This window comes from Babylonia areolata, chromosome 21, assembly GCF_041734735.1.
Source record: "Babylonia areolata isolate BAREFJ2019XMU chromosome 21, ASM4173473v1, whole genome shotgun sequence".
NCBI classification, from domain to species: Eukaryota; Metazoa; Mollusca; class Gastropoda; order Neogastropoda; family Buccinidae; genus Babylonia; species Babylonia areolata.
The window spans coordinates 57,913,518-57,938,867 of NC_134896.1; the positions used below are offsets into that span (position 1 = coordinate 57,913,518).

General features: G+C 41.0%; 1 protein-coding gene across 1 annotated transcript; it reads right to left on the reverse strand.

The window, feature by feature from the left end:
• Positions 1–172: 172 nt before the first annotated feature.
• Positions 173–24,965, reverse strand: LOC143296027 (26S proteasome regulatory subunit 10B). The gene is made up of 11 exons (XM_076607772.1): positions 24,834–24,965; positions 24,255–24,334; positions 21,469–21,508; positions 14,059–14,179; positions 13,304–13,418; positions 11,045–11,194; positions 9,998–10,121; positions 7,066–7,248; positions 5,776–5,856; positions 4,195–4,266; positions 173–1,246 (listed from the first exon to the last, which is right to left on the reverse strand). The coding sequence occupies exons 1-11, from the start codon at positions 24,931–24,933 to the stop codon at positions 1,128–1,130; spliced, it is 1,185 nt and encodes a 394-aa protein (XP_076463887.1). The 5' UTR covers positions 24,934–24,965; the 3' UTR covers positions 173–1,127.
• Between the last annotated feature and the right edge of the window lie 385 nt (positions 24,966–25,350).

Sequence of the window (25,350 nt, forward strand, 5' to 3'; positions counted from 1 at the left end):
CCACGGGGAATTGAGAAGTTGCTTGACCCACGGGGAATCGAGAAGTGTGCTTCACCCACGGGGAATCGAGAAGTTGCTTGACCCACAGGGAATCGAGAAGTGTGCTTCACCCACGGGGAATCGAGAAGTGTGCTTGACCCATGGGGAATCGAGAAGTTGCTTGACCCACAGGGAATCGAGAAGTGTGCTTCACCCACGGGGAATCGAGAAGTTGCTTGACCCACGGGGAATCGAGAAGGGAATCGAGAAGTGTGCTTGACCCACGGGGAATCGAGAAGTGTGCTTGACCCACGGGGAATCGAGAAGTGTGTTTGAACCAAGGAGAATTATCAAGAAGTGCAACAGACCAAAGGGGATTTAAGAAAAGTGCTTCACCCAAAAACTCTGCTAGACCCAAGAACTGTTGGAATTGCATCTTGCTTCATTTAATGTTGAGTTTCAAATTTCTGTCCAGGTTTAGGGATGCTGTCCCTGCCTTTCGTTTTATTCTGACATAAAATACAAGTTAATGTCATCTAGTCAAACACATTAACTGGAAAATTATGAAAGAGAAGGGAAGCCATGCAAGCCACACAGGGTATCTGGACATTTACATCATCCATGCACTTTTTTTTTTTGTATATTATGAACTCAACCCAGAAATATTCAAATACATCATGCCATTTAACTTTTATTGTTCCAGCATCAAGCACATTCATTTGTACACACAAAAAAATGTGTGAAATACATGGATCTTATACCAACTTCTACTTTGCTTTGTTCTGTTTGTGTGTGCGCACACATGCCAGAAAATTTGAAAACAGCTGGGTGTACGCAAAAATGTTTACAGGAATTTATTAAGTTTTCAACTTCTTTGAATGGATATGGAGTGTGGTGTGTAATTACAAAATCTTAACTGGATCATGCATGCACAAAGAAATCCGAACCAAAGCTGTCATCAGTACACATAACAGAACACCAAGTAGCCAATAAACTACAACAATCACTCATCCTGCCAAATGAACTTTCCCCTCCAAACTTCCCCACCCTACCTTCCAGCCTGCAGTCAAATCAAATTCTGTTCAGAGTTCACTTTTTAAAGTACACGCATGGCAAAACCACCCATGAAAACATGAACTATGAGCTGGTTACACTGGTTTGTAGTCCAGTTTGGACTCTAGTTTCTTGTTGTCAGACACCTTGCGTACAGCTTTCATGAAGTCTTCTTCTATCACATAGTCCCTCTCCGCTCGGATGGCAAACATTCCTGCAAACAGAGAAGGCTGTTATCGTCCAACAACTGCTATCACATAAAATGATCACACAGAAATGGATTTGAACACACAGAAACAGAGGATATGATATACAGAAAAGGATATGACCATACAGGAGAGATCTTTGCCTGTTATAACATTTCTATGACCATACAGGAGAGATCTCTTTGCCTGTTATAACATTTCTATGACCATACAGGAGAGATCTTTGCCTGTTATAACATTTCTATGACCATACAGGAGAGATCTTTGCCTGTTATAACATTTCTATGACCGTACAGGAGAGATCTCTTTGCCTGTTTACATTTCAAGTGCAAATGACCAATGTGAATGGTCAATAGATTTTTACTGCACATAGTACACACAGTGCTTTTCCAAATCATCTTGCATCTATTAAACGATGCTGACAGCAGGGTGTTTCAAACATTCACCAATATAACACACACACACTGTGGGGAAAAAATGCATCTTATATCACAGACCACTCATTCACAACTTCGAAACATGCTTAAATCTCTTGGCACAATGAAAAAAAAAGAGGTAACAATGACAGTCCTTTGCTGCTGCTGTCATCGCCAAAAACGTTTCACGCGGAAGGTTCTCTCTTGAAGAGGTGGATGAAGAAAAGAAATACAGCCTTTCCATTCAGACACCCCCTGGACAAGAGATCAAAAGGTGGTGGGGCGGAGAGCGGAACAAGACGGGCCGTCCCAAGTGCGTTAAGACAAAGTGATTGGCACATTTACAACTGAAGAGCACTCTTGCAGAGTGCATACACACCCACCACCAATGCCAGTTGTCTACCTCCCCATTTGGGAAGAATACTTAAATTACCTCCCCTCTCAACACTTTGCCTTATCCCACTAAATGTTAAATACTGTTATATCTCCATCCCTTTCCAACACTTGGCCTTACTAAATGATAAATACTGTTATATCTCTATCCCTTTTCAACACTTTGCCTTATCCCACTAAATGATAAATACTGTTATATCTCCATCCCTTTTCAACACTTTGCCTTATCCCACTAAATGATAAATACTGTTATATCTCTATCCCTTTTCAACACTTTGCCTTATCCCACTAAATGATAAATACTGCCCTATTATCCACTAAATGATAAATACTGCCCCCCTATTATCCACTAAATGATAAATACTGCCCTAATACTGCCCTATCTCCAAATGGTGAAGAATGATTTCAAAATCCCCTGAACCTCGAAACTTACTGGCTCACCATCAACGTTTCACAAACAGGTCCTTGTCAGCCGACCCAAAATTTCAGTGGTATAAATCCAGTTTCAGTTTCTCAAGGAGGATTCACTGCATATAGACAAATCCATATACACTGCACCACATCTGCTACACAGATGCCTGACTTGAAACATAACTCAATGCACTTAGGCATTGAATGCATGCATATATGTTTGTGTATCCATCAGAGGAAGTTTTTACTACATAATATTTCCAGAGGACAACTCTTGTTTTGTTGCCGTGGGTTCTCTTTCACACGGATGTTCAGTGCTGGCACTTTAGTTGGCCCAGCGAAAGTTCATGAACCCAGGAAGTAGGGCATGGATATAAATAAACGTGGCTGACAAACAGGCCGTGCCAGCGGCACTCGCTGTACGCTTGTTCAGCGGTAAATCTGCTTTGTTTCTTTCGCGCATCATCTTCCCGGATGGATTGGAAATAACGACAAAAGAAGTGGGTTTTTACAAAGAATGCAAAATGAGCTTTCCATTGACTCCAAACACAATATATTTTCTTACATAGCAATTGTTGCGGCAACGGTTGAAACATACATGAAGAAAGAGAAGAGGTCAAGCAGAAACATGATCGCAAAAATCGTAAAATTTAAATCCCTCTCTAAGAAAACATACGCTTATTACAATGAAATCGTAAAAATCACCAGAACATTTAGCATGCCTGCATGCAGATCAGCCCATCCTTTTGAGTAGTAGATTTTTTCTTGTCAGCACAACAAGTGTTTAAAGGAACACACTGTAGCATGGTGAGTGTGAGCAGCAGGGGCATGGAGAGCAGGGTGAGTGTAATCACTGCAGGAAATGTGTGGATGCTGTGGAAGCGTGAGAAAAGTGGGGCAGGGGCTGCGGGACCAAGTGAAACAAAGAAGGCAGTGTCCAGGTTTGGCACGCGGGGCCAGAAATACCGCGATAAAAGCGCCGGCCAATGCAGAGTGTGGTGGGAAAGTCTGGCATTAAAAAAAGTTTGACCCCAGACGCTAGACGCTGCTCGGAAACTAAAGAGGTGGATTTTGTGCTCGGCTGAGCAGCCGTGTTCAGTGCATCAAGTGCGTGCTACCTACGGAACCTGGGTTAATCGTCTCATCAGAATGAGTTTCATTTTTCCAGTCAGGACTGGGAGAGACAGACAGACAAACCCACCCAACAGAATGCACACATCACCCGCTTTGCATAGTAACCAGTGAAAGGTTCAAAGGTTAAAGGTATCATAGCCTTTTACGGCCATCAGGGAAGTGAATTCATATCCACTGTGTCTAGGGCTGGGCACAGGGAGGCAGTGAATTCATGTCCACTGTGCCTAGGGCTTGGCATAGGAAGGCAGTGAATTCATATCCACTGTGTCTAGGGCTGGGCGTAGGAAGGCAGTGAATTCATGTCCACTGTGCCTAGGGCTTGGCATAGGAAGGCAGTGAATTCATATCCACTGTGCCTAGGGCTGGGCGTAGGAAGGCAGTGAATTCATATCCACTGTGCCTAGGGCTGGGAATAAAATGGGAGGGGGGGCACAATCTTTTCCTTCCACTATTTCAACCTTCCCTAACCAAAGTCAGGTACCCATTCACACACTTGGGAGGAGTGAAGAAGGAAAATCAGACTCCAGTGTCTTTCCCCAGGACACAACACCATGCTGAAACAGGACCCAGAACCCTCATCACTGACCACTGAAGGCTCTTACCCGCTTCTGTGCAGACGTTTCTCAAGTCAGCACCATTGAAGTCTTCAGACAGCTTCACCACAGCCTCCCAGTCTGCACACACACACAAACACACACACACAAATTAGTCAAGGTGACAACACAGAGAGTTAACATGACAAATCTCAAAACACCCCACAGACACAAACAAAAACGAAACACAAAAACGCAAAAGCGCAAAGGCAACTACAAATTCCAAGCATTGAAAACAAGTTCCAACAGGAGAGAGAGAGAAAAAAAAAGAGTGGGTAGACAGGTCTGTAAAGAGAAACATATACAGGACCAAACCAATGCGGGACAAAAAAAAACACCAACATAATGACTAAAGTGGGACAAAAAACAAAACAAAAAACCCTCCTCTTTTAATCTTCTATGGTCAAGGAATCCCTCCACCACCTCCAGAACCTCCTCCCTTCCCCAATGCTTGAACTACTGTACTGTTGCTCACTGCATGCTGAATCCTAAACGCCATGTTGAGCAGTAAAGCAAAGCCCTTCAACAAAACACACACAGCAAGTCCAAAAACTCACACTCCCCAAGTCTTGGAGTGGTTTTTCTTTTCTCCTTTTTTATATTTTATAAACAACATACAATCCTGTTTCACTGAAAATACCTGTGTCCAACACCATGAGATTCTTTCACAGGATACAAATGCCCATGGCCCTGTTCTCAACTGTACCCTTTTGCCTGGGGGCTTCTCTATCACACTTTCAGCTGGCAACAATGTAACAGACTGACCACATCATTCTGTGAATGGCCCCAATCACATCAGTCCAAAACCACCCACTATTATCCATTCCTGCACTAGGTCATAGCAAACTGTATGCACATAATACTCTCCTCAGTCATGTCCATTGCATACATACAGTACCTTCTGCACAGCAGTCTAATGGTTACTGAGAGGATGCCTTCAATTATTATTCAAGATTGCATTCACAGAGTTCCATGCTCCACAATGTTTTCTCTCTTTTTTTTTGGTCCTTGCACATGTCTGTGAATTGCATGTCCAGACAGCATGTGTACATGTATACATGTGTGTGTGTGTGTGTAACGGAGCATGATAATGTGCAAGGCTATGTGTGTGTGACGGAGCATGATAATGTGCAAGGCTGTGTGTGTGACGGAGCATGATAATGTGCAAGGCTGTGTGTGTGACGGAGCATGATAATGTGCAAGGCTGTGTGTGTGACGGGAGCATGATAATGTGCAAGGCTGTGTGTGTGTAACGGAGCATGATAATGTGCAAGGCTGTGTGTGTGACGGAGCATGATAATGTGCAAGGCTGTGTGTGTGACGGGAGCATGATAATGTGCAAGGCTGTGTGTGTGACGGAGCATGATAATGTGCAAGGCTGTGTGTGTGACGGAGCATGATAATGTGCAAGGCTATGTGTGTGACGGAGCATGATAATGTGCAAGGCTGTGTGTGTGACGGAGCATGATAATGTGCAAGGCTGTGTGTGTGACGGAGCATGATAATGTGCAAGGCTGTGTGTGTGTAACAGAGTGCAGTAATCAACCCACCAACTGTTTTCTAAACTGTTCCAAAGCAAAAACTCTTTACCTATTTCTCCATGCTTTGCTATAGGATTGGCGTGAATCTTCAAGATTTCCAAGCGAGCTTGTTCGTTTGGTAGGGAAATTTCTGCAGACAGACAAACACAATCAATCAATTCATTTAAAACTTCCTGTTCGCATAACAAACGTATGATGAGCTTCTGTAAACATATCTCCTCACCCTTGAAAGTGTCTTTGCCAATCTACTAAGTCCATAAATAACACAGAAAATCAACACACAAAATAATCTCACCTGACAAATTAGTACACTAAATAATTTCATCAGATAAATCAAACCACAAAACCATCTCACCAACCACAACGAGCCAGCAACAAATAAAAAAATAACACCCAGTCCAAACAGAACAACATTCACACAAGTCAAACAACAAAACCAAACCATATCTCACAATGTTGGCACAAGTCATCTCATCTGAATGACTAACATGCAGGCAGACAACCACTTAAAGCCTGAACCGGACTATAAATGGCGGGCGATTTGAATCAAGCCAGTTTCTCACCAGAGTCTGACACTGTGACGTCGGTGAAGGTTTATTCAAAATAAAAGCCTAATAAAGCTACGGTTTGGCTTCATTTATGGCAGAGAGCGAGATTTGCCTAGCAGCTTCCAATCTAGACCTGAATTGACTTTGGAAAGTACAAAATGTGTCAGCTACACGTAATACAAAATTTGAATGCAGAGAAAAGGGGCGCAACCGAAACCTTGCTCTCGGGAGTTAAGACTTTAAGGTCTACAGGCTGGGGAAGTGTCCAGTAGAGTTTCCTCTGAAAATCAGCCGGGATCCAGGGGCTGCTTTAGGCCGCTGGTGCTGTGCACGGGGGGGGGGGGGGTTGGGAGTTTGGAGGGTGGGCAAAGTCCCCATGGCCGAAAAACGAAATTATTGATTCTTAAGAGATTTGGGGGACCTCTCCTGAAAGCTAAAATAATAATTCAGTTTCTCCTCGGACCCCAAAACACATTATTTTCCCCAACATTTTGTAATTTTCGAATTCCACTCATTGTGCACTGCTCTCTGCCAACTCTCAGACACACACACACACACAATCACCAGAACACACAGGCGAAAATAAAACGTACTCACCAATTCTTTTTTCCTCTGGAAAAAATTTTTTTCCCCTCTGAAATCAAGTGCTCTTCCACTGAAAACAGCGAATCCATTGAGAGTTCCCCAGCCTGGGTGTAATTAAAGGGGCAGAAAATTCTGGTACATGTGAACTCTGGCTTCCTAGGTGGACGGACAGCATTACTACCAGGCCACCAACCACAACCACTCACCTATCTTTCTGTCCAGACGCCCTGGTCGGAGGAGGGCGGGGTCCAGGGTGTCCGGGCGGTTGGTGGCCATGATCATCTTCACCTGGCCCAGGGCGTCAAAACCATCCATCTGGTTCAGCAGCTCCATCAGCGTCCTCTGGATCTCACGGTCAGCCGATGTGCCTTCAGAAAACCGCCTTCCGCCTGGAGGAAATAAGGAAATTTGATGTTGTTGCTTTAACAGTATAGCTTCATCCCACAGGGCCATATTTGGATTCTCAACTGAATCAATCATTCAACCATGTTGAAAAAAAAATCCATAAAACAAAAAAACGCACACAAAAACCAACACCAGCCAAACATTATGGTTAAAAATATGCTATTTTAACCATTGACATCCTTAGGCAAACAAGACTTGACTGTGCCGAGAACATTAGCCCTTTTGCATGATTGATCATCATCGGATTACAAGAAATCGTAACGGATTAAAAAAAACAAACAGGAGGAGTTTGTATTATACTCCATGTTTGGTGTTTACATATACTTACCATGTCAAACTGATGCAAACTAGGCCTATGGTTTGCTCTGTTTGGCCAAATTTCGCGCGGCTAACAGTGAAAAGACGCCCCTCTTAGTCTGGCCCGCTCTTAGCCAATCAAACGCCTCTAACAGCTATAAGCGCTGAATCATTCCGTGGCCAAGGCTCTCCACGCCATCTTGTCAGGTTTTCAAAAACAAAACACAAAAAACACAAAAAAAAAACCCACAAAAAACCCCAACCAATTAACAACAACAACAACAAAATAAATAAAAAATAAAAAACATAAAAAAGGCCACATAGGTAAATAACACAGCAGAAAAGACAGCTGAAGCCCATCCCAGTGTTTACAACCTAATCACCACTACCTTATCGCCAAAGCAGAATAGCACAGACAGTACATCACAGACTGCAGAAGAGAAAAAAAAAGCATCAAGGCTTGCTGGAGAGAAAAAAAAGAAGAAGTCCGAAATGAGAATGGATTGGGAAGGCAGATAATGTAGTGAAGGAAGTAAAAAAGTCAGAAATGAGAATGGACTGGGAAGGCAGATAATGTAGTGAAGGAAGTAAAAAAAAGTCAGAAATGAGAATGGATTGGGAAGGCAGATAATGTAGTGAAGGAAGTAAAAAAGTCAGAAATGAGAATGGATTGGGAAGGCAGATAATGTAGTGAAGGAAGTAAAAAAGAAATGAGAATGGATTGGGAAGGCAGATAATGTAGTGAAGGAAGTAAAAAAGTCAGAAATGAGAATGGATTGGGAAGGCAGATAATGTAGTGAAGGAAGTAAAAAAGTCAGAAATGAGAATGGATTGGGAAGGCAGATAATGTAGTGAAGGAAGTAAAAAAGACAGAAACAAAGAGAGCATTAGAAAAGAGGGCATTTCTAGTATAGAATGTCCAGAAAGAGGGAATGCTATTTTCTCTCAAAGACCCCTGGCATTCCACAGAGACCTGGACATAGGAACACTGCTGATTATCCACACTCATCCTTTACTGTAGTTACAGAGAAACTGTACAGTTTAACTCTCTCCGGGCAATGAACACTGGCGTTCCTGATGTAAGGCTACTCTCTCCGGACAATGAACACTGGCGTTCCTGATGTAAGGCTACTCTCTCCGGGCAATGAACACTGGCGTTCCTGATGTAAGGCGCAGTTCCAGACGAAACGTGATAGTAGTTTCAACAATTAAATTTTTTTCCATGTTTTCCTCATGAGGTAGCATAACAGTGACTCAGATTCGGAGGGCAGTGAAGAGGGAGGGAGGTGGGTGTACACACGATGAGAGGAGAGGGGCCAGTAGGACAAGTATAGCATGTTTCATTCAGTTACTTTGTATTTTGTATTTTTTTGTGATTTTGTTCCTAACCCTAACCTGGAGGGAACAGCAAGAGTAAACTATCCATCCCAAGTCAATTAACACCTGTGTGTGGATTAATCAAAACTCCATACAATCACTAAGGAAGACAGGTCTACTGGCAAAGGCACACCCCTGCTTACAGTGTCGACCGCTAGGTTTGACTGGTGAGATCTGTTGCCTAAAAAGAATGACAGTATCTAAAATGTGATCAGCAGAAATCTGACTTCATCACTGACAAGGTGTTACTCTGGAAATACATGTTTAAAAGACAAACATAATGAATTTCTTACTCTTGAAATGCATGTTTGACTGACATATAGGTAATCATTATACAGAAACTTCAATCCAATTCCAGTAATGAGTGCATGCATATGTGCATTTGTGTTCACACTCTGTATTTCAAGAAGATATGTTAAGTCATTCTGCAGCCAAGCGCTGCAGCCTTGGGGGTTAGATTGCCTTTGGGAACCATCCCAACACCAACTGTCCTAAAACCCTCTTGGCTGAGAGAGTGGGGATGTAATTTGGGCAAGACATTCTCCAATACAATCAAATTCTAGCCCAGATAGTTGGGATAGCAATTGCCTCCTCTGCTGTTCTGATGGTCATAATCGGACACGACTGACTATCATACATCTTCAGAATTGAAGTGTGAAAGGCTTTCACCCTTGAAAAGAACTGTTGCCCGACTGGTTTTAACTAAGTAGCAAAAATCTTGTCATTGGTTTAATCAACTTAATATTTTAAGCTTTATCAACAAATGTCAGTGGGAAAAAAAATCACAGAATCGCTAAAGGGTTCGATTCATACCTGCTAAAAAGTGGAACTTTGTCCACTGATGCTTGAACTGCCAATTTTATGTGGTGTGCAAATCCACAGGACTTGTCTCCCTTCCCTTGCCAAACAGTTCCTCAACCCTGATTTTACCAGCTGTCAGTGCACTCCTGTGGCAAGGGCATTGAAAGGAAGTTCAAATGTTCCCAACAACAGCTCAGTGTGATTCTAATCAAAGTGCTGCAGACAAATGACGGCTATTCTCCACTCTCAAATACTGACCTATAGCGTCAATTTCGTCCATGAAGATGATGCAGGGTTCGTGGTCTCTGGCGAAGGCAAACATCTCACGGATCAGACGAGCACTTTCTCCAATGTACTTGTCCACAATGGCACTAGACACCACCTGCAAGCATGCCATGCCTCCCCAATGCATATGGTTTCCATTTAGATTATACTGGAAGCACCACTCAATGTAACCTTCATTTATATCTGTGCTTACATGTTGTCTTTTAAAATTATACCCTGATGTCAATGAAGCCTGAGAAGTACTGGTACCTGCAGAGTTTATCAGCAAATCTATCAAAAAATACAAACAGTTTTGTTTCAAGGATAAACACTTGGTGCTTCAGTACAAGGCCTCCCATATGTGTTCATATCACATAAAACCGTTAGGACACAAAGTACCACATTATGTGTGCAAACCTATGACCTCCTTGTGGTCTGTCTGTGAAACTAAACCATACTGTAACCCACAGCAATACAATATGATACTTAGTGTATGTCTCTGCAGTTTGACTTAGAAAATTTGCTGTATCTGTTCTTATAAACAACCTTCATTTTATTCTTTTCTGAAGCTCTGGCAGTTTCAATTTTGATTTTTTTTTTCACAGCCAGGGTTTCCTCTCCATCTTCTTCACCAGTCTCACACATTCACTTGTGACAGCTAGCCATCTTTTCAATTGAGCTTGCTTTCTCTTAACCCATTGCCGGCCTAGAGACGCGAGACTTGCATCCCGTTTGCTGCACACTTTCCTTGTCATCCAGCTCTGATGTTATACTGGGCCACAGGCACCCAACGAAAACAAAGTTGACTGGAACTGTCACTGATCTACATATGTTTACGTAACAAATATGGCTATCCCAGAATGGTAGGCATGTGTGTGCACACCACACCAAACCAGACCTTACCGAACAATAACAAACCATCCCCTAAAAAATTATACACGTTTCCGAAACAATTACAGCTACTCAGGAATGGTCAGTAAATATGCACGCACTGAACCAAACCAAATCAAACGAACCTATCATTCCAAACCACAATCAGACCTTCAGAAAGTTGCAGTCCAGCTGACTGGCAACAGCGCGGGCCAACAAGGTCTTGCCGGTGCCAGGGGGTCCAAACAGCAGGCAGCCCTTGGGAGGGGTGATCCCCACACGCTGGAACAGCTCAGGGTTCAGCAGTGGAAGCTCAATCACCTGCATCAACAAACACAGACTTCTCTATCAACCAGTCAACTGCATGAACAAAAACAGGTAACAGACTTCTCCATCAATCAATCATCTGCATCAACAAACACAGACTTCTCTATCAACCAGTCAACTGCATGAACAACACAGACTTCTCCATCAATCAATCATCTGCATGGACAAAAACAGGTAACAGACTTCTCCATCAATCAATCATCTGCATGGACAAAAACAGGTAACAGACTTCTCCATCAATCAATCATCTGCATGGACAAAAACAGGTAACAGACTTCTCCATCAACCAATCATCCACATGGACAAAAAATTGATGGACAGACTTCTCCATCAACCAATCATCCACATGGACAAAAAATTGATGGACAGATTGATGGACAGACTTCTCCATCAACCAATCATCCACATGGACAAAAAACTGATGGACAGACTTCTCCATCAACCAATCATCCACATGGACAAAAAATTGATGGACAGACTTCTCCATCAACCAATCATCCACATGGACAAAAAATTGATGGACAGACTTCTCCATCAACCAATCATCCACATGGACAAAAAACTGATGGACAGACTTCTCCATCAACCAATCATCCACATGGACAAAAAATTGATGGACAGACTTCTCCATCAACCAATCATCCACATGGACAAAAAACTGATGGACAGACTTCTCCATCAACCAATCATCCACAAGGACAAAAAGCAGGTCATCAACCAATCACCTGCATGGACAAAAACAGTTAAGACTTTTCCATCAACCAATCACCTGCATGGACAAAAACAGTTAAGACTTTTCCATTAACCAATCACCTGCATGGACAGAATCAAGTAAAAGACTTCCCCATCAACCAATCTTCTGCATAGATGAAACAGGCAAAATTATGACTTTCCCATCAACCAATCACCTGCAGGGACAAAAAAACAGGTAAACTCTCACCCTGATAGGAAAAAAACCCAACCAACTCTAGCAGGCAGAAAAAAGAAAAATATATATATGTATGGGTGTGCTACACTACAGCAACATGCTCCCTGGGGAGAGCAGCTCAAATTTCACACAAAGAAATCTGTTGTGACAAACTACAATTACAAAGTAATAAATACAATACTATACATTTTTGACATATACATTAACTGATTATAAGTGTAAGCAGAATGCAAACTGTAAAACACCTTCACGGACTACCTGACAACATTTGCTTGTGTGTCACAACAGAAGCTTAATTTTTCTGCATACAGTTTTGACTCTGATTTACTTTCCATACACAGGCTGCTGCTTTCCATTTATCTCTAACACCCAAGAAAATAAAGAAATGGTAGTGAATAATTTCTTAAAGCCTACAAAGTTGACATCTTTCTTTTGTCTATGCCTCCCTCTCCACCCCCATCTCCGACAGACCAGTCAGTTGGAAAATAATTAGTCCTAACCAGCTCTGAGTCATTTAGCTATCTGTTACTTAGATGGTTCTTCTGCCAGCTGCAGTCCAATCTAGTTTCACAATCCTGTGTTTCCTAATTCATTTTTATCAAGGAAGATTTGTTTGCCAGCTGTTCTCTCATATTCTGTGATAAGAACTGAACTGTGTGTGGCTGCAGTTGGGTAAGCCAATAACTTGAGTACCATGGGATAACACCACTGAAGAGACGCAGATAGTCAGAAAGACAATGACAGAAATAAAGGAAAACTGGACACTGTTGTTTACAGTCCAGCAGACTGCAAGGGCCATATCTAGATGCTCAACTATAAAAAAAAATTAAAAAAATAAAATAAAAAAAATTAAAAAAGGCATTTAAAACAAAACTGTGATGAGGGCATCACCAATCCGCATAATTCATTCTCCTATGATCATAATAAAAAAATTCTTAAAAAGTAAAAACGGATAACAAAATACTTACAGCCACACAAAAAATACATAATAAGGCTATATAGGCAAATAACACAACAGAACAGAATGCTACTGTCCATCCCAATGTTAAGAGTATCACTACCTAAAAGCAAAACAGAGCGAAACAGCAAAGACAATGGACACACACACACACACAATGCCCGTCAACAAACCCCAAAACACCACCACAGCCACCACCAAATCACATGTCACCCACCTCTCTCAGCTCACGGACTTGCTCTCCCAAGCCACCAATCTGGTTAAAGGTGACATCGCCAGGGTCTTCCACAGACATGTTGTACACGAGGGGGTCCACTTCTCGGGGCAGGTACCTGCAACCGGCAGCATGCCTCCTCTGTGACCCTGCCTTCTAGTACTGTGGGAGAACAGTTCTTTGAACAGTTTTTAATTCTTATGTCGTAACTGCTGCTAAAAACTGAAAACCGTCTTAGGATGGAAGAGCTGCACCCATGATTTTTTTTTTTTTTTGAAGTTCATAAGCTGCACATGAAATTTGGATAAATTACATTTCAAACTGAATGATCATTAAAAACAGTTTTGTCAGGCCATCAAATTTAGATTAAACTGTTTCAGAAACTACACAAAAATAAGACGCTACAATAAGCTTAAAACAAATACAACATGTTACACCAATACAGCAATACACAGAGGTGGTGCATGTAAAGGTGCTCAATTTGTTTACCAATCCCACTATTTATTTACGAAAATGAATTATACTGGTGGAAATACTTCACTGAATAGTAGCAAGCTCAATCTTAGTACACAAAGACACAATCACAGAAAACATTCAAGACAGAAATTGCATGGGGTTTTTATATGTGTGTGCATATGTTCTATTTTCAACAGCATACAGATTAATGATAAAATTATCTCACTACACATATTTATATCAGTTATACTATATCAGTTATCAGACATTATACAACAATATAGTTATATCAGATTTATTACCTCATGATGGTCAGTGTAGTCATGTCCAAGGCCACTCTTGTCCCAGGTTTCAACTTGGCTTTGTCCAACTGTCGTCGGCATCCAACAACATAGCGAGGTCCATTGGTGGCCTTCACAATGACTGAAAGCAAAAAGGAACATACACTGATACAGTAACATGGCTGTAACTAGCTAGGTCTGGCCATGTTTTCAAATTCATAGCAGAAGCTTCATATCTGCATGCCAGAAAGAGTGCAACACAGTAAGAAGGCACACCAAATTTCAAAACAATTCCTGAAAAAGGGGGCGATTTTAGTGAACCTTACAAAGTGGCATTTTGTAACTCGTGCAAAATTGCAACTAACAGATTCCCATAGTCAAAACTCTTCATATATGATCTATATAGTACACATAATACCTCCTCTTACTTCAGCTGGCTGTTAATGTTATTGGCTCAGTGGCTGTATGTGAGTGTCCTAAAATCAGGGGAAAATGCATGTTTTTTTATATGTCCAATCCTGCAGTTTTGATGGCACTTTTACTAAAATGACTTCACTCGAAAACAATTGCATGTACATGTACATTCAACAAGATATCAACAGGTTCAGGAAAGACTGTAGACTCTGATGACTGGGAGGATAAAGGTTTGAATCCCAGCGGAGGTGGGTTCTTTTTTTTTCAGCCCATGGCCAGCTCAGACACACAGTAAAAATTAATTTAAAAAAAAGAAGAAAATATCAATAAAACAATTTTTTAAATACTCAAATGCTATAAAGACAAACTGATGGTATAACTGAAATTTTTTTAACAAACTGTCACAATTCTGAATCTTTCCTCCGTAGGACTTTCAGCCTGGCACATCAACAAGAGCATCAATAAATCTGCAATCCAGATCTGAACAGTTGACAAAGTCCTGATATGTGTTACAGTGTATAGTGTTACACAACCACAGATGAAAAAGAGAACAGTAAATCTGGTGTCTGACAGTCTTCATTTTACCCCCACCCTCTCCCCTTCCTTCTCCCAAAAGCTTGAGAAACCCTGTTACCTCTAGTCCTTCAAACCATGAAATAAAGAAATAAATGCTCTGTACTTTCACAAAAACATACATGTATATACTGGCCCTCAGCTCTCATAATCCTGGTTCACCGACCCCTCAACCTGCCAGCAGGACCACAGCACAGACAGGGAGACAGGACAGGGACGGACAGCCACAACACAGGACAGGACGCACAGTGACACAACACACAGGACAGGACAGTGGGGGAAGGAACAAGAAGACAGTCACAAACAGTGCTGTGGTCTCTGGCTGATAGGTCTGGTCTCAGTCTGTCTTTCTCATCACTGGGCCACTGATATGGAAAACTTTGCAAATCAAAGTTCATTTTTTTTGTCTTTATTCTCAGACTAACCAGAACAAAATGTACAAGACATTTTATCCAATGACATCCTTTGAACCCCATCACCAATGTATTCACTGAAACACTTGAAAAATGAAATAATATAGTTTACTGTTTAACTTCAGTTTTACTTTAAGAGGCTACTAATACTATTCAGACAAAACAAAAAGCAACAAACTAACACAAGAATAGCACACACACACCACAAAAAATCTAACTGTGGATAAGAAATGATGTGATTTCCTTTAAAAGCTCATGCTAAATATAATTAAATGCGGGATAACAACTGAAAAAAGGCTCTTACAACACAGACTGCACTGACTTTTTCTCCCTTATAAAAGATGATAAATGTGTCTGCAACCCCCCACTCCCCCTCCTCCCTCCCAAGTAATCACATTGTATGTTGTTATCACTTACAGCAGTCACACTAATGGCTTTTGTTGTTGTTGTTTTTGTATAATTTGTATGTATGGTTTTAATCCATTTGTCGAGAAAATATCATATTACTGTGCAAATGACGAGACTAATGTTCATAACTTAACAAGTTGAAAATCTGACAAAAAGCAAAACACTACAATTCAATTTTATAGGTCTTTTGCCAATACAAAGCCCACATAATTTTTTTAAAATATAGACCCTTTTGTGTGTGAAAAAAAACCCCTGGCAAATAGATTTCACTTAAAATTAAATCTTATTTCCCTGGAAGATGCTTATCTGCCAATTCAGTGTCTGTGATGGTTTGGGTTCGAATCCCACTCTTACACTTTCTCTTGACTTAAGATTGACTGGAAAATCAAATTGAGCGTCTAATCATTCAAATGAGGCCATAAACCGAGAATCCCATGTGCAACACACACTTGGTGCACTGAAAAAGAACCCATGGCAACAAAAGTGTTGTCCTTTGGCAAAATTCTGTAAAAGAAATCCACTCTGATTGGCACACAAATATAAGCATGCACTCACAGCATGACCATCGCACTGGGTTACACTGCTGTCAGGCATCTGCCTGGCAAATGTGGTGCAGCTTATATGGATTTGTCTGAACGCAGTGACTCCTCGAGAAACTGAAACTGAAGACTGAAACTCTTCTGAAAACCCCAAAACTGAAAGAAAATGTTCTTAGAGCTATTCAGAACTTGTAATCACAATTCATATGATCCATTTCAAATAACAGACACCAGGCCCTCAGCTCTCATAATCCTGGTTCACCGACCCCTCAACCTGCCAGCAGGACCACAGCACAGACAGGGAGACAGGACAGGGACGGACAGCCACAACACAGGACAGGACGCACAGTGACACAACACACAGGACAGGACAGTGGGGGAAGGAACAAGAAGACAGTCACAAACAGTGCTGTGGTCTCTGGCTGATAGGTCTGGTCTCAGTCTGTCTTTCTCATCACTGGGCCACTGATATGGAAAACTTTGCAAATCAAAGTTCATTTTATTTGTCTTTATTCTCAGACTAACCAGAACAAAATGTACAAGACATTTTATCCAATGACATCCTTTGAACCCCATCACCAATGTACTCACTGAAACACTTGAAAAATGAAATAATATAATTTACTGTTTAACTTCAGTTTAACTTTAAGAGGCTACTAATACTATTCAGACAAAACAAAAAGCAACAACTAACACAAGAATAGCACACACACACCACAAAAAATCTAATTGTGGATAAGAAATAATGTGATTTCCTTTAAAAGCTAATGCTAAATATAATTAAACAAATGCGGGATTAGAACTGAAAAAAGGCTCTTACAACACAGACTGCACTGACTTTTTCTCCCTTATAAAAGATGATAAATGTGTCTGCAACCCCCCCACTCCCCCTCCTCCCTCCCAAGTAATCACATTCTATGTTGTTATCACTTACAGCAGTCACACTAATGGCTTTTGTTGTTGTTGTATAATTTGTATGTACAGTTTTAATCCATTTGTTGAGAAAATATCATATTATTACTGTGCAAATGACGAGACTAATGTTCATAACTTAACAAGTTGAAAATCTGAACGCAGTGACTCCTCGAGAAACTGAAACTGAAGACTGAAACTCTTCTGAAAACCCCCAAACTGAAAGAAAATGTTCTTAGAGCTATTCAGAACTTGTAATCACAATTCATATGATCCATTTCAAATAACAGACACCAGGCCCTCAGCTCTCATAATCATGGTTCACCGACCCCTCAACCTGCCAGCAGGACCACAGCACAGACAGGGAGACAGGACAGGGACGGACAGCCACAACACAGGACAGGACGCACAGTGACACAACACACAGGACAGGACAGTGGGGGAAGGAACAAGAAGACAGTCACAAACAGTGCTGTGGTCTCTGGCTGATAGGTCTGGTCTCAGTCTGTCTTTCTCATCACTGGGCCACTACCATCATGAAGATTGCAAATCAACCTTTTAAAGTTCATTCTAGTCTTTATTCTCAGACTTACACAGAGCAAGATGTACTTGAGTTTTTAACCTTCTGTCCCCTGAATCAGATGATACGACCCACCAGAAGTGCCTGATTCAATCCCTGAACTACTAGGTATGGCCCGCTAAACACTAACACAGTAACAGTCTTCAATCAACTTCACTTTGGCTTTTTTCTTTCTTTTTTTACCAGTCACATAATCATGATAATGCAGCAACAGTGGAAGTACATTTGTTATTTCCTTCCACTGAAGTTTGAAGCAAGTGGATTGAATGAGAAGTTTCTCGGCGATTAATTTTTAAAGTTGATCTTTTTTAACTGAGAATGATTTATAAGACATGCCTTCAATCATGGACAACTTTTATGATGAGGTATCTTTATTTGTAACAAGTACTTAGAAAATGAAAACAGAAGCACACACACAACAGATCACTCAGTAAGAGTCAGTTTTCATAACCTTTGATGCATACACAGCTTCAGATTTTTCAAGAACACATTTTGCCGTTGTTTTTTTAATCATTCTTCCCAATCAATATGTTCCCAATTTACTTGTTTGTAAAATAATGTTTTCTGTGTATCAAGAACTGTCTTCAGCAACAAAATATATAAAACCATAATTAAATTCTATCATTTATGATTTTTATGTTCGGTATGTGTGATTCAGTGTGGAGTTACTTTCCTTCACACAGGATTTATAAATTCCCTTGGGATTTTTCTGTCGGGGGGGCAGAGGATTCAGATGACACATTTTGAACTCAATCACCATTTTTTTTTTTTTTTTTTAAATAATTGTCTGTTGTTTTTGACTATGACCATTAGAACAACAGAGGAGGTAACTGCTGTTGAGACTATTTGGGCTAGAATTTGATTATAGTGGAGAACGTCTTGCCCAAGTTACATCCCCACTCTCTCAGCCAAGAGGGTTTCGGACAGTTGGCGTTGGGATGGTTCCCAAAGGCCAACTAGCCCCCAAGGCCGCAGCACTAAGAGCCAGTGCAATTTTGCCTCCTAGTTTGAGAGTTATAGTCCTTCACAAAAGACTAAGCTGTAAATTATTTCCCACTGCACTGGAGAAGCCACTGATAGTACAGCTCTCACTCTGCTGCTAGGCCAACTGTAAACTTGTGTCAATCTGTGATATAATCACCAATATGCACTATGACATCACTGAAAGTGAAACATTTTATATAACTGAAATGATTTATCCTTTTAGTTTTACTCTGAGACTTTGTGATCACTGTATAAAAACAAAAAGTAAATTACCACATAAAAATGTGATTTATCTAATTCCTGTTATAAATAAAATGTCATTTAATAAATTCATAAAATAAAAGGATAACAATATTATAAACCACATAAAGAAATACTAAAATACAATCAACAATGGGACAGCCACATGACTTCTCAGCTAAAAAAAAGTATCAAAGTGAAAGTTGAATATAAAACAAAAACAAAAAGTTGTATGGGACATTTTTTTTTCTATTTTCCAAATGAAGCACACACATACAAAGAAATCATATTCTTTCAAAATGATGTTAACACCCTCCACTCAGGCTACAGCCTTTAATTTTACACCAATCCAGAGTCAGTTTCAATTATGTTGAGTGTAAAACTAAAAAACAGTAAAAGTGTATACAGGAAGGCAAATTTCATTCAACATTTTTATATATAAAAAAAAAAAAAAAAAAAAAAAGGGGGGGGGGGGGGGGGGGGGGTTGGAGGGGGGGAAGAGGGGGGGAGGAAGAGGGAGGGGGGAAGCGGGATGCAGTTCATTGAGATTTTAAGAAGAGAGAGAGAGAGAGAGAGAGAGAAGAATTATTTCTTAATTGATTCTAATTTTTCTGATAATCATAAATCATAATGACAAAACAAATCCAATGTCAGGGCCCTCAGCTCTCATAATCATGGTTCACCGACCCCTCAACCTGTCTGCAGGACCGCAGCACAGACAGGGAGACAGGACAGGACAGGGAGGGACAGCCACAACACAGGACAGGACAGACACTGTCACCATACACAGGACAGGACAGGACAGGGCAGGACAGCCACAACACAGGACAGGATGGACACTGTCACCATACACATGACAGGACAGCCACAACACAGGACAGGATGGACACTGTCACCATACACATGACACGACAGGGCAGGACAGCCACAACACAGGACAGAACGGACACTGTCACCATACACATGACATGGAGGGACAGCCACAACACAGGACAGACACTGTCACCATACATATGACAGGGAGGGACAGCCACAACACAGGACAGGACACTGTCACCATACACATGACAGGACAGGGAGGGACAGCCACAACACAGGACAGGACGGACACTGTCACCATACACATGACAGGACAGGGAGGGACAGCCACAACACAGGACAGGACAGGGAGGGACAGCCACGACACAGGACAGGACGGACACTGTCACCATACACAGGACAGGACAGGACAGGGAGGGACAGCCACAACACAGGACAGGACGGACACTGTCACCATACACATGACAGGACAGGGAGGGACAGCCACAACACAGGACAGGATGGACACTGTCACCATACACATGACAGGACAGCCACAACACAGGACAGGACGGACACTGTCACCATACACAGGACAGGACAGGGAGGGACAGCCACAACACAGGACAGGACGGACACTGTCACCATACACAGGACAGGACAGGGAGGGACAGCCACAACACAGGACAGGGAGGGACAGCCACAACACAGGACAGGACGGACACTGTCACCATACACAGGACAGGACAGGGAGGGACAGCCACAACACAGGACAGGGAGGGACAGCCACAACACAGGACAGGATGCACACTGTCACCATACACAGGACAGGACAGGGAGGGACAGCCACAACACAGGACAGGACGGACACTGTCACCATACACATGACACGACAGCCACAACACAGGACAGGACAGGGCAGGGCGGGACAGCCACAACACAGGACAGGACGGACACTGTCACCATACACATGACAGGACAGGACAGGACAGCTACAACACAGGACGGGACCGACACTGTCACCATACACATGACAGGACAGGGAGGGACAGCCACAACACAGGACAGGACAGGGAGGGACAGCCACAACACAGGACAGGCCCGACACTGTCACCATACACATGACAGGACAGGGAGGGACAGCCACAACACAGGACAGGACAGGGAGGGACAGCCACAACACAGGACAGGACGGACACTGTCACCATACACATGACAGGACAGGACAGTGGAGTAAGGAGCAAGATGAGTGTCACAAAAAATGCTGCGGTCTCTGGCCGACAGGTCTGGTCGCAGACTATCTTTCACATCACTGGGCCATTATCATACACTGATACAGTATAATTAAAACCAAATTAAAAAGAATTAATGAACATCACTCTTCACTCATATTCATAAAAATGTGCATCATACACTGATACAGAATTTGTAGAAATTCAATATCATGCTGAACCACTGATATATGTAACAGTACATCAGAAAAAGTGCTGATACAGGATGGAGCAAAATCATCACATCATCAGATTCTGTCAATAGCAAGAATACAGTGTTAACACAGGTAAAAACTTACATTTCTCTTCTGTGAGCTGCTTCAGAACTTCTCCAACGATCTGGAAAATGAAGAAGTTATTCTCTACAATAAATGCTTACAGCACAAAATAAAATGTAAATAATAGTAACATAACACAGCAGAATGTGTCATGAGTTCTTTCTTTAGACTAGCACAATTAAGTCTGGCTTGTTAGGGCTGATAACATTTGGAAATACTCTTAAGACTTGAAAAAAAAATATATTGAGAAGTGGAGTAGAATGCATCAGACTGTATCTGTTGCAATATGTCATATTTTGTGTGCATGTATAGACGTAATAACTATTATGCTATATCACTCATAGTGGAGTGATGGCCTAGAGGTAACGCGTCCGTCAAGGAAGCGAGAGAATCTGAGCGCACTGGTTCAGCCGCCGATATTTTCTCCCCCTCCACTAGACCTTGAATGATGGTCTGGACGCTAGTCATTCGGATGAGACAATAAACCAAGGTCCCGTGTGCAGCATGCACTTAGCACACGTAAAAGAACCCGCGGCAACAAAAGGGCTGTTCCTGGCAAAATTCTGTAGAAAAACCCACTTCGATAGGAAAAAATAATAAAACTGCAAGCAGGAAAAAATACAAAAAATGGGTGGCGCTGTAGCGTAGCGACACTCTCTCCCTGGGAAGAGCAGCCTGAATTTCACACAGTGAAATCTGTTGTGATAAAAAAAAAAAGAAATATCAGATTTGGAAATAAACTATGGGTTGATCACATGATGCGTGCATAAAATGATAATGTGCATATATTCAAGTATACTATAAAAAAGAAAATAAAGAAATTTTAAAAATCACCTCATGAAACACCACTGTCTTATCTAATGAACAATCAAGACCAAGTGATCTATTCAGCTAAATTAACTTTTTTAACAACGTACCCCGCATATATGCGTGGAGCTATAGGCTGCACAGAAAACTCAGCACACAGATCTGCATCACACGTTGCACGCACATCTGCGTACTGAGCTTTGACTCAAAACAAAAACTCCCCACCAACAGTCTAACTCTAAGGAAAAAACTCATAATAACTCTATTCAGCAATCACCCATCTACCTTTAGAGGAATTTCTAAGATCTAGACCGGTTTAATATCCAGTAGAATCCACAAACATTGAAACAATTCACTTGACACCACTAGTCATTTTGCTGTGAAAATGGTGGCGAAGCGAATGAGATGGGTGGTCGCATCACTTGTAGAAATGTTTCAAGAAAATGTTTGAGTCGTTCTGATGACGAGTGAAGCGATTCACAAAATAAACATGAACAGAGAGAAAATGAAGACAATTCCCATGAAGACTTAGTCATTACAGATGAAACTAAAAACAACAAAGAATGATGATATTGATAGGACTCTTGGTTAATTCTGTGTTGAATGTGATAGTGTGTGCTTCACACTTCTTGTTTTTTGTTCTTGTGTGAAGCCGAATTTCATACCAGCGTTCAACTTCAAGATTAACTCTCTGAATGTATGAGGCAACTGAAAGGCTACATTCTTACATTATATTGTGATATTGTTTACAAAATTCTGTAAACGTTTTGTGTAGAAAAACAAGAATGTAACATTGTAAGTTTTTGTTGTTTTTCACTTTGGGTATCATTATTTCCCTGCACGGCTAGTGCAACAGAGGGAAAAAAACATGCAGTTTTTCTTTCAAAATATCTTGAAAAGTACTGAAAACAGCCCGTTTCCAGGCTTCACAGCCACTGAGCACTTCACATGAGGTGAAAATCCATCCAGCTCGGATATGCAGTAAAAGAGTTTATCAAGTCGCAGACGCAACCATGAGCACCCATGACCATGCACCACACATCCACTGACCCAGAAATCACAATGACCATTTAAGATTTTCCATGATCTTTGAAAACAAAAAATCAGCACAGAAAGACATACAAATCAGTGATCAAAAGAAAGTACAAAACATAAGGTTTATAATATTTTCAACTCAACAATGCGGTTGCAGAGATAACACAGTCCACACAAGGTATCTGAACAGTCCCAACAAAAATAGATTTCGTGATATCAGTGACCGCATTATTCTCCTTAGTCACTATTCTATCACTAATTACACATTGGACTCATTGGTATCCCTTAGAAACAAAAAATGACAACAATACAAAATCTTCTTCTACTTTATCTTCTTCGTTGAGCCTTGTTCCAACACTAATTAATCAGTTTTTTTGCAGGCTAAACTGTTGAGTCAATTGGCTAGCCGCCATCTCACCAAATGCGTCCAGTCTAAATTTAGTTACTGTTGTTTTCAAAAACTCACACACAGTCTGTCAGTGTTGGAAATGGTCAAGGGAGAGATATCCATTTAGAAACATCAAACTGTCATTCGCAGGGAGAGAAATCCATTTAGAAACATCAAACTGTCATTCGCAAACATGTTACTTCCACGAAAGTGTTCCTGTCTCTGTAAAAATTGCAATATTCTTCTGCTTAAAAGTTAAATGTAAACTTGTGGAACAGCTTTGACGCTAAGGTAGTGCTCTGTGAATATAATGTACAGGGAACAGAGCAAAATAAGTTAATACTAAATAATTGTATTTCCAATACCATTATGTAATTTCCGATAACAACACATGTCTACACAGCCATAATTACTAACAAGTAACATTAAATCAAAAGTGAATATTAGTAAGAATCAGAACATGTTGACCAAGTGTAATATTTGAAATAATTCATAACCTTGTTGACAAACAATTTATCAAACCACCATATGTGATTCACAGTCACACACACACATACACACAGGTGAGATCTCTTACCTGTCCCACACTCTGCAGAGCCTTCAGGTCATTTTCTGATTTGTCATACTGTTTTGTCAAGTCTTTCAGGGTTTCTCGCACTGCACAGAAAACGATGTGTGAAACATTCAATCATTCAATGTCTATGATCATTTATTTGAATAACATCAGACTAAATTGTACATATGCATGATTCACACAAAAAGAACCTATTTCACAAACTGAACAGCTCCTAACCGTTGAAACAATTTAAAGAAAATAAATTCAACTTTTATTAGACAACAATTTATTTTTTTTTTTTTTTTACAATTTACTGACTCTAAATATCAATTAATGTTATTATAATAATTATATGGAGCAAAGACAATCAATTATAATGACAATTGAGTTTATGTTGCAAACTTAAACTACAATACAAATAGAGACAAAAACAATAACAACCAAACATGCGTATCACGGTATGGAACCAGACGACTGAACCAGTGAGCGAGTGACAATGCAAAATGGACGCCCTCGCCGACACAACCAAACACAGTGGTTTTACTTCTGTTAAAAGCAGACGAACTTAAACAGACGTGACTGTCACAGCCGTCTACTTACTCTCCTTTAGCTTTGCTTCGAGCTCTTTGTGTTCCAGGAGCTTTTTCCTGTAATCTGTGAGAATTTTCTCTCTCACGCTGTCTGGTCCTGTCGCCGTCATTTTGCTTGTTGGAGCTATGACTTCCTCTTTTCTTGCACATGCGCATGAATATACCAGGGGAAACTACTCGCCTAAGATTATGTCATGCCATCACAACAACGATGATGATGATGATAAAATAATAATTATAATCATAATAATCAAAATAATAATAATGACATTTGGTACGCTCAATCTAATGACATAAAAGCCCTGAGTGTTTACAACGAAAAGCACAATGACTGTGACATAGAGAGAGGGAGCGGCCGTAAGTCTAGCATGAAAGATAGAGCACGATGCTTTGCAAATCAAACGAACATTGGCATCATTTCCAAACCAATATTGCACAAATTTCTTCAAAACGGAACAGAGTCTCTGTGGGCTTTTCCAAATACAACAGAGCAACACGCAAGACGCCACGTTCCTGGCATCAGAGAT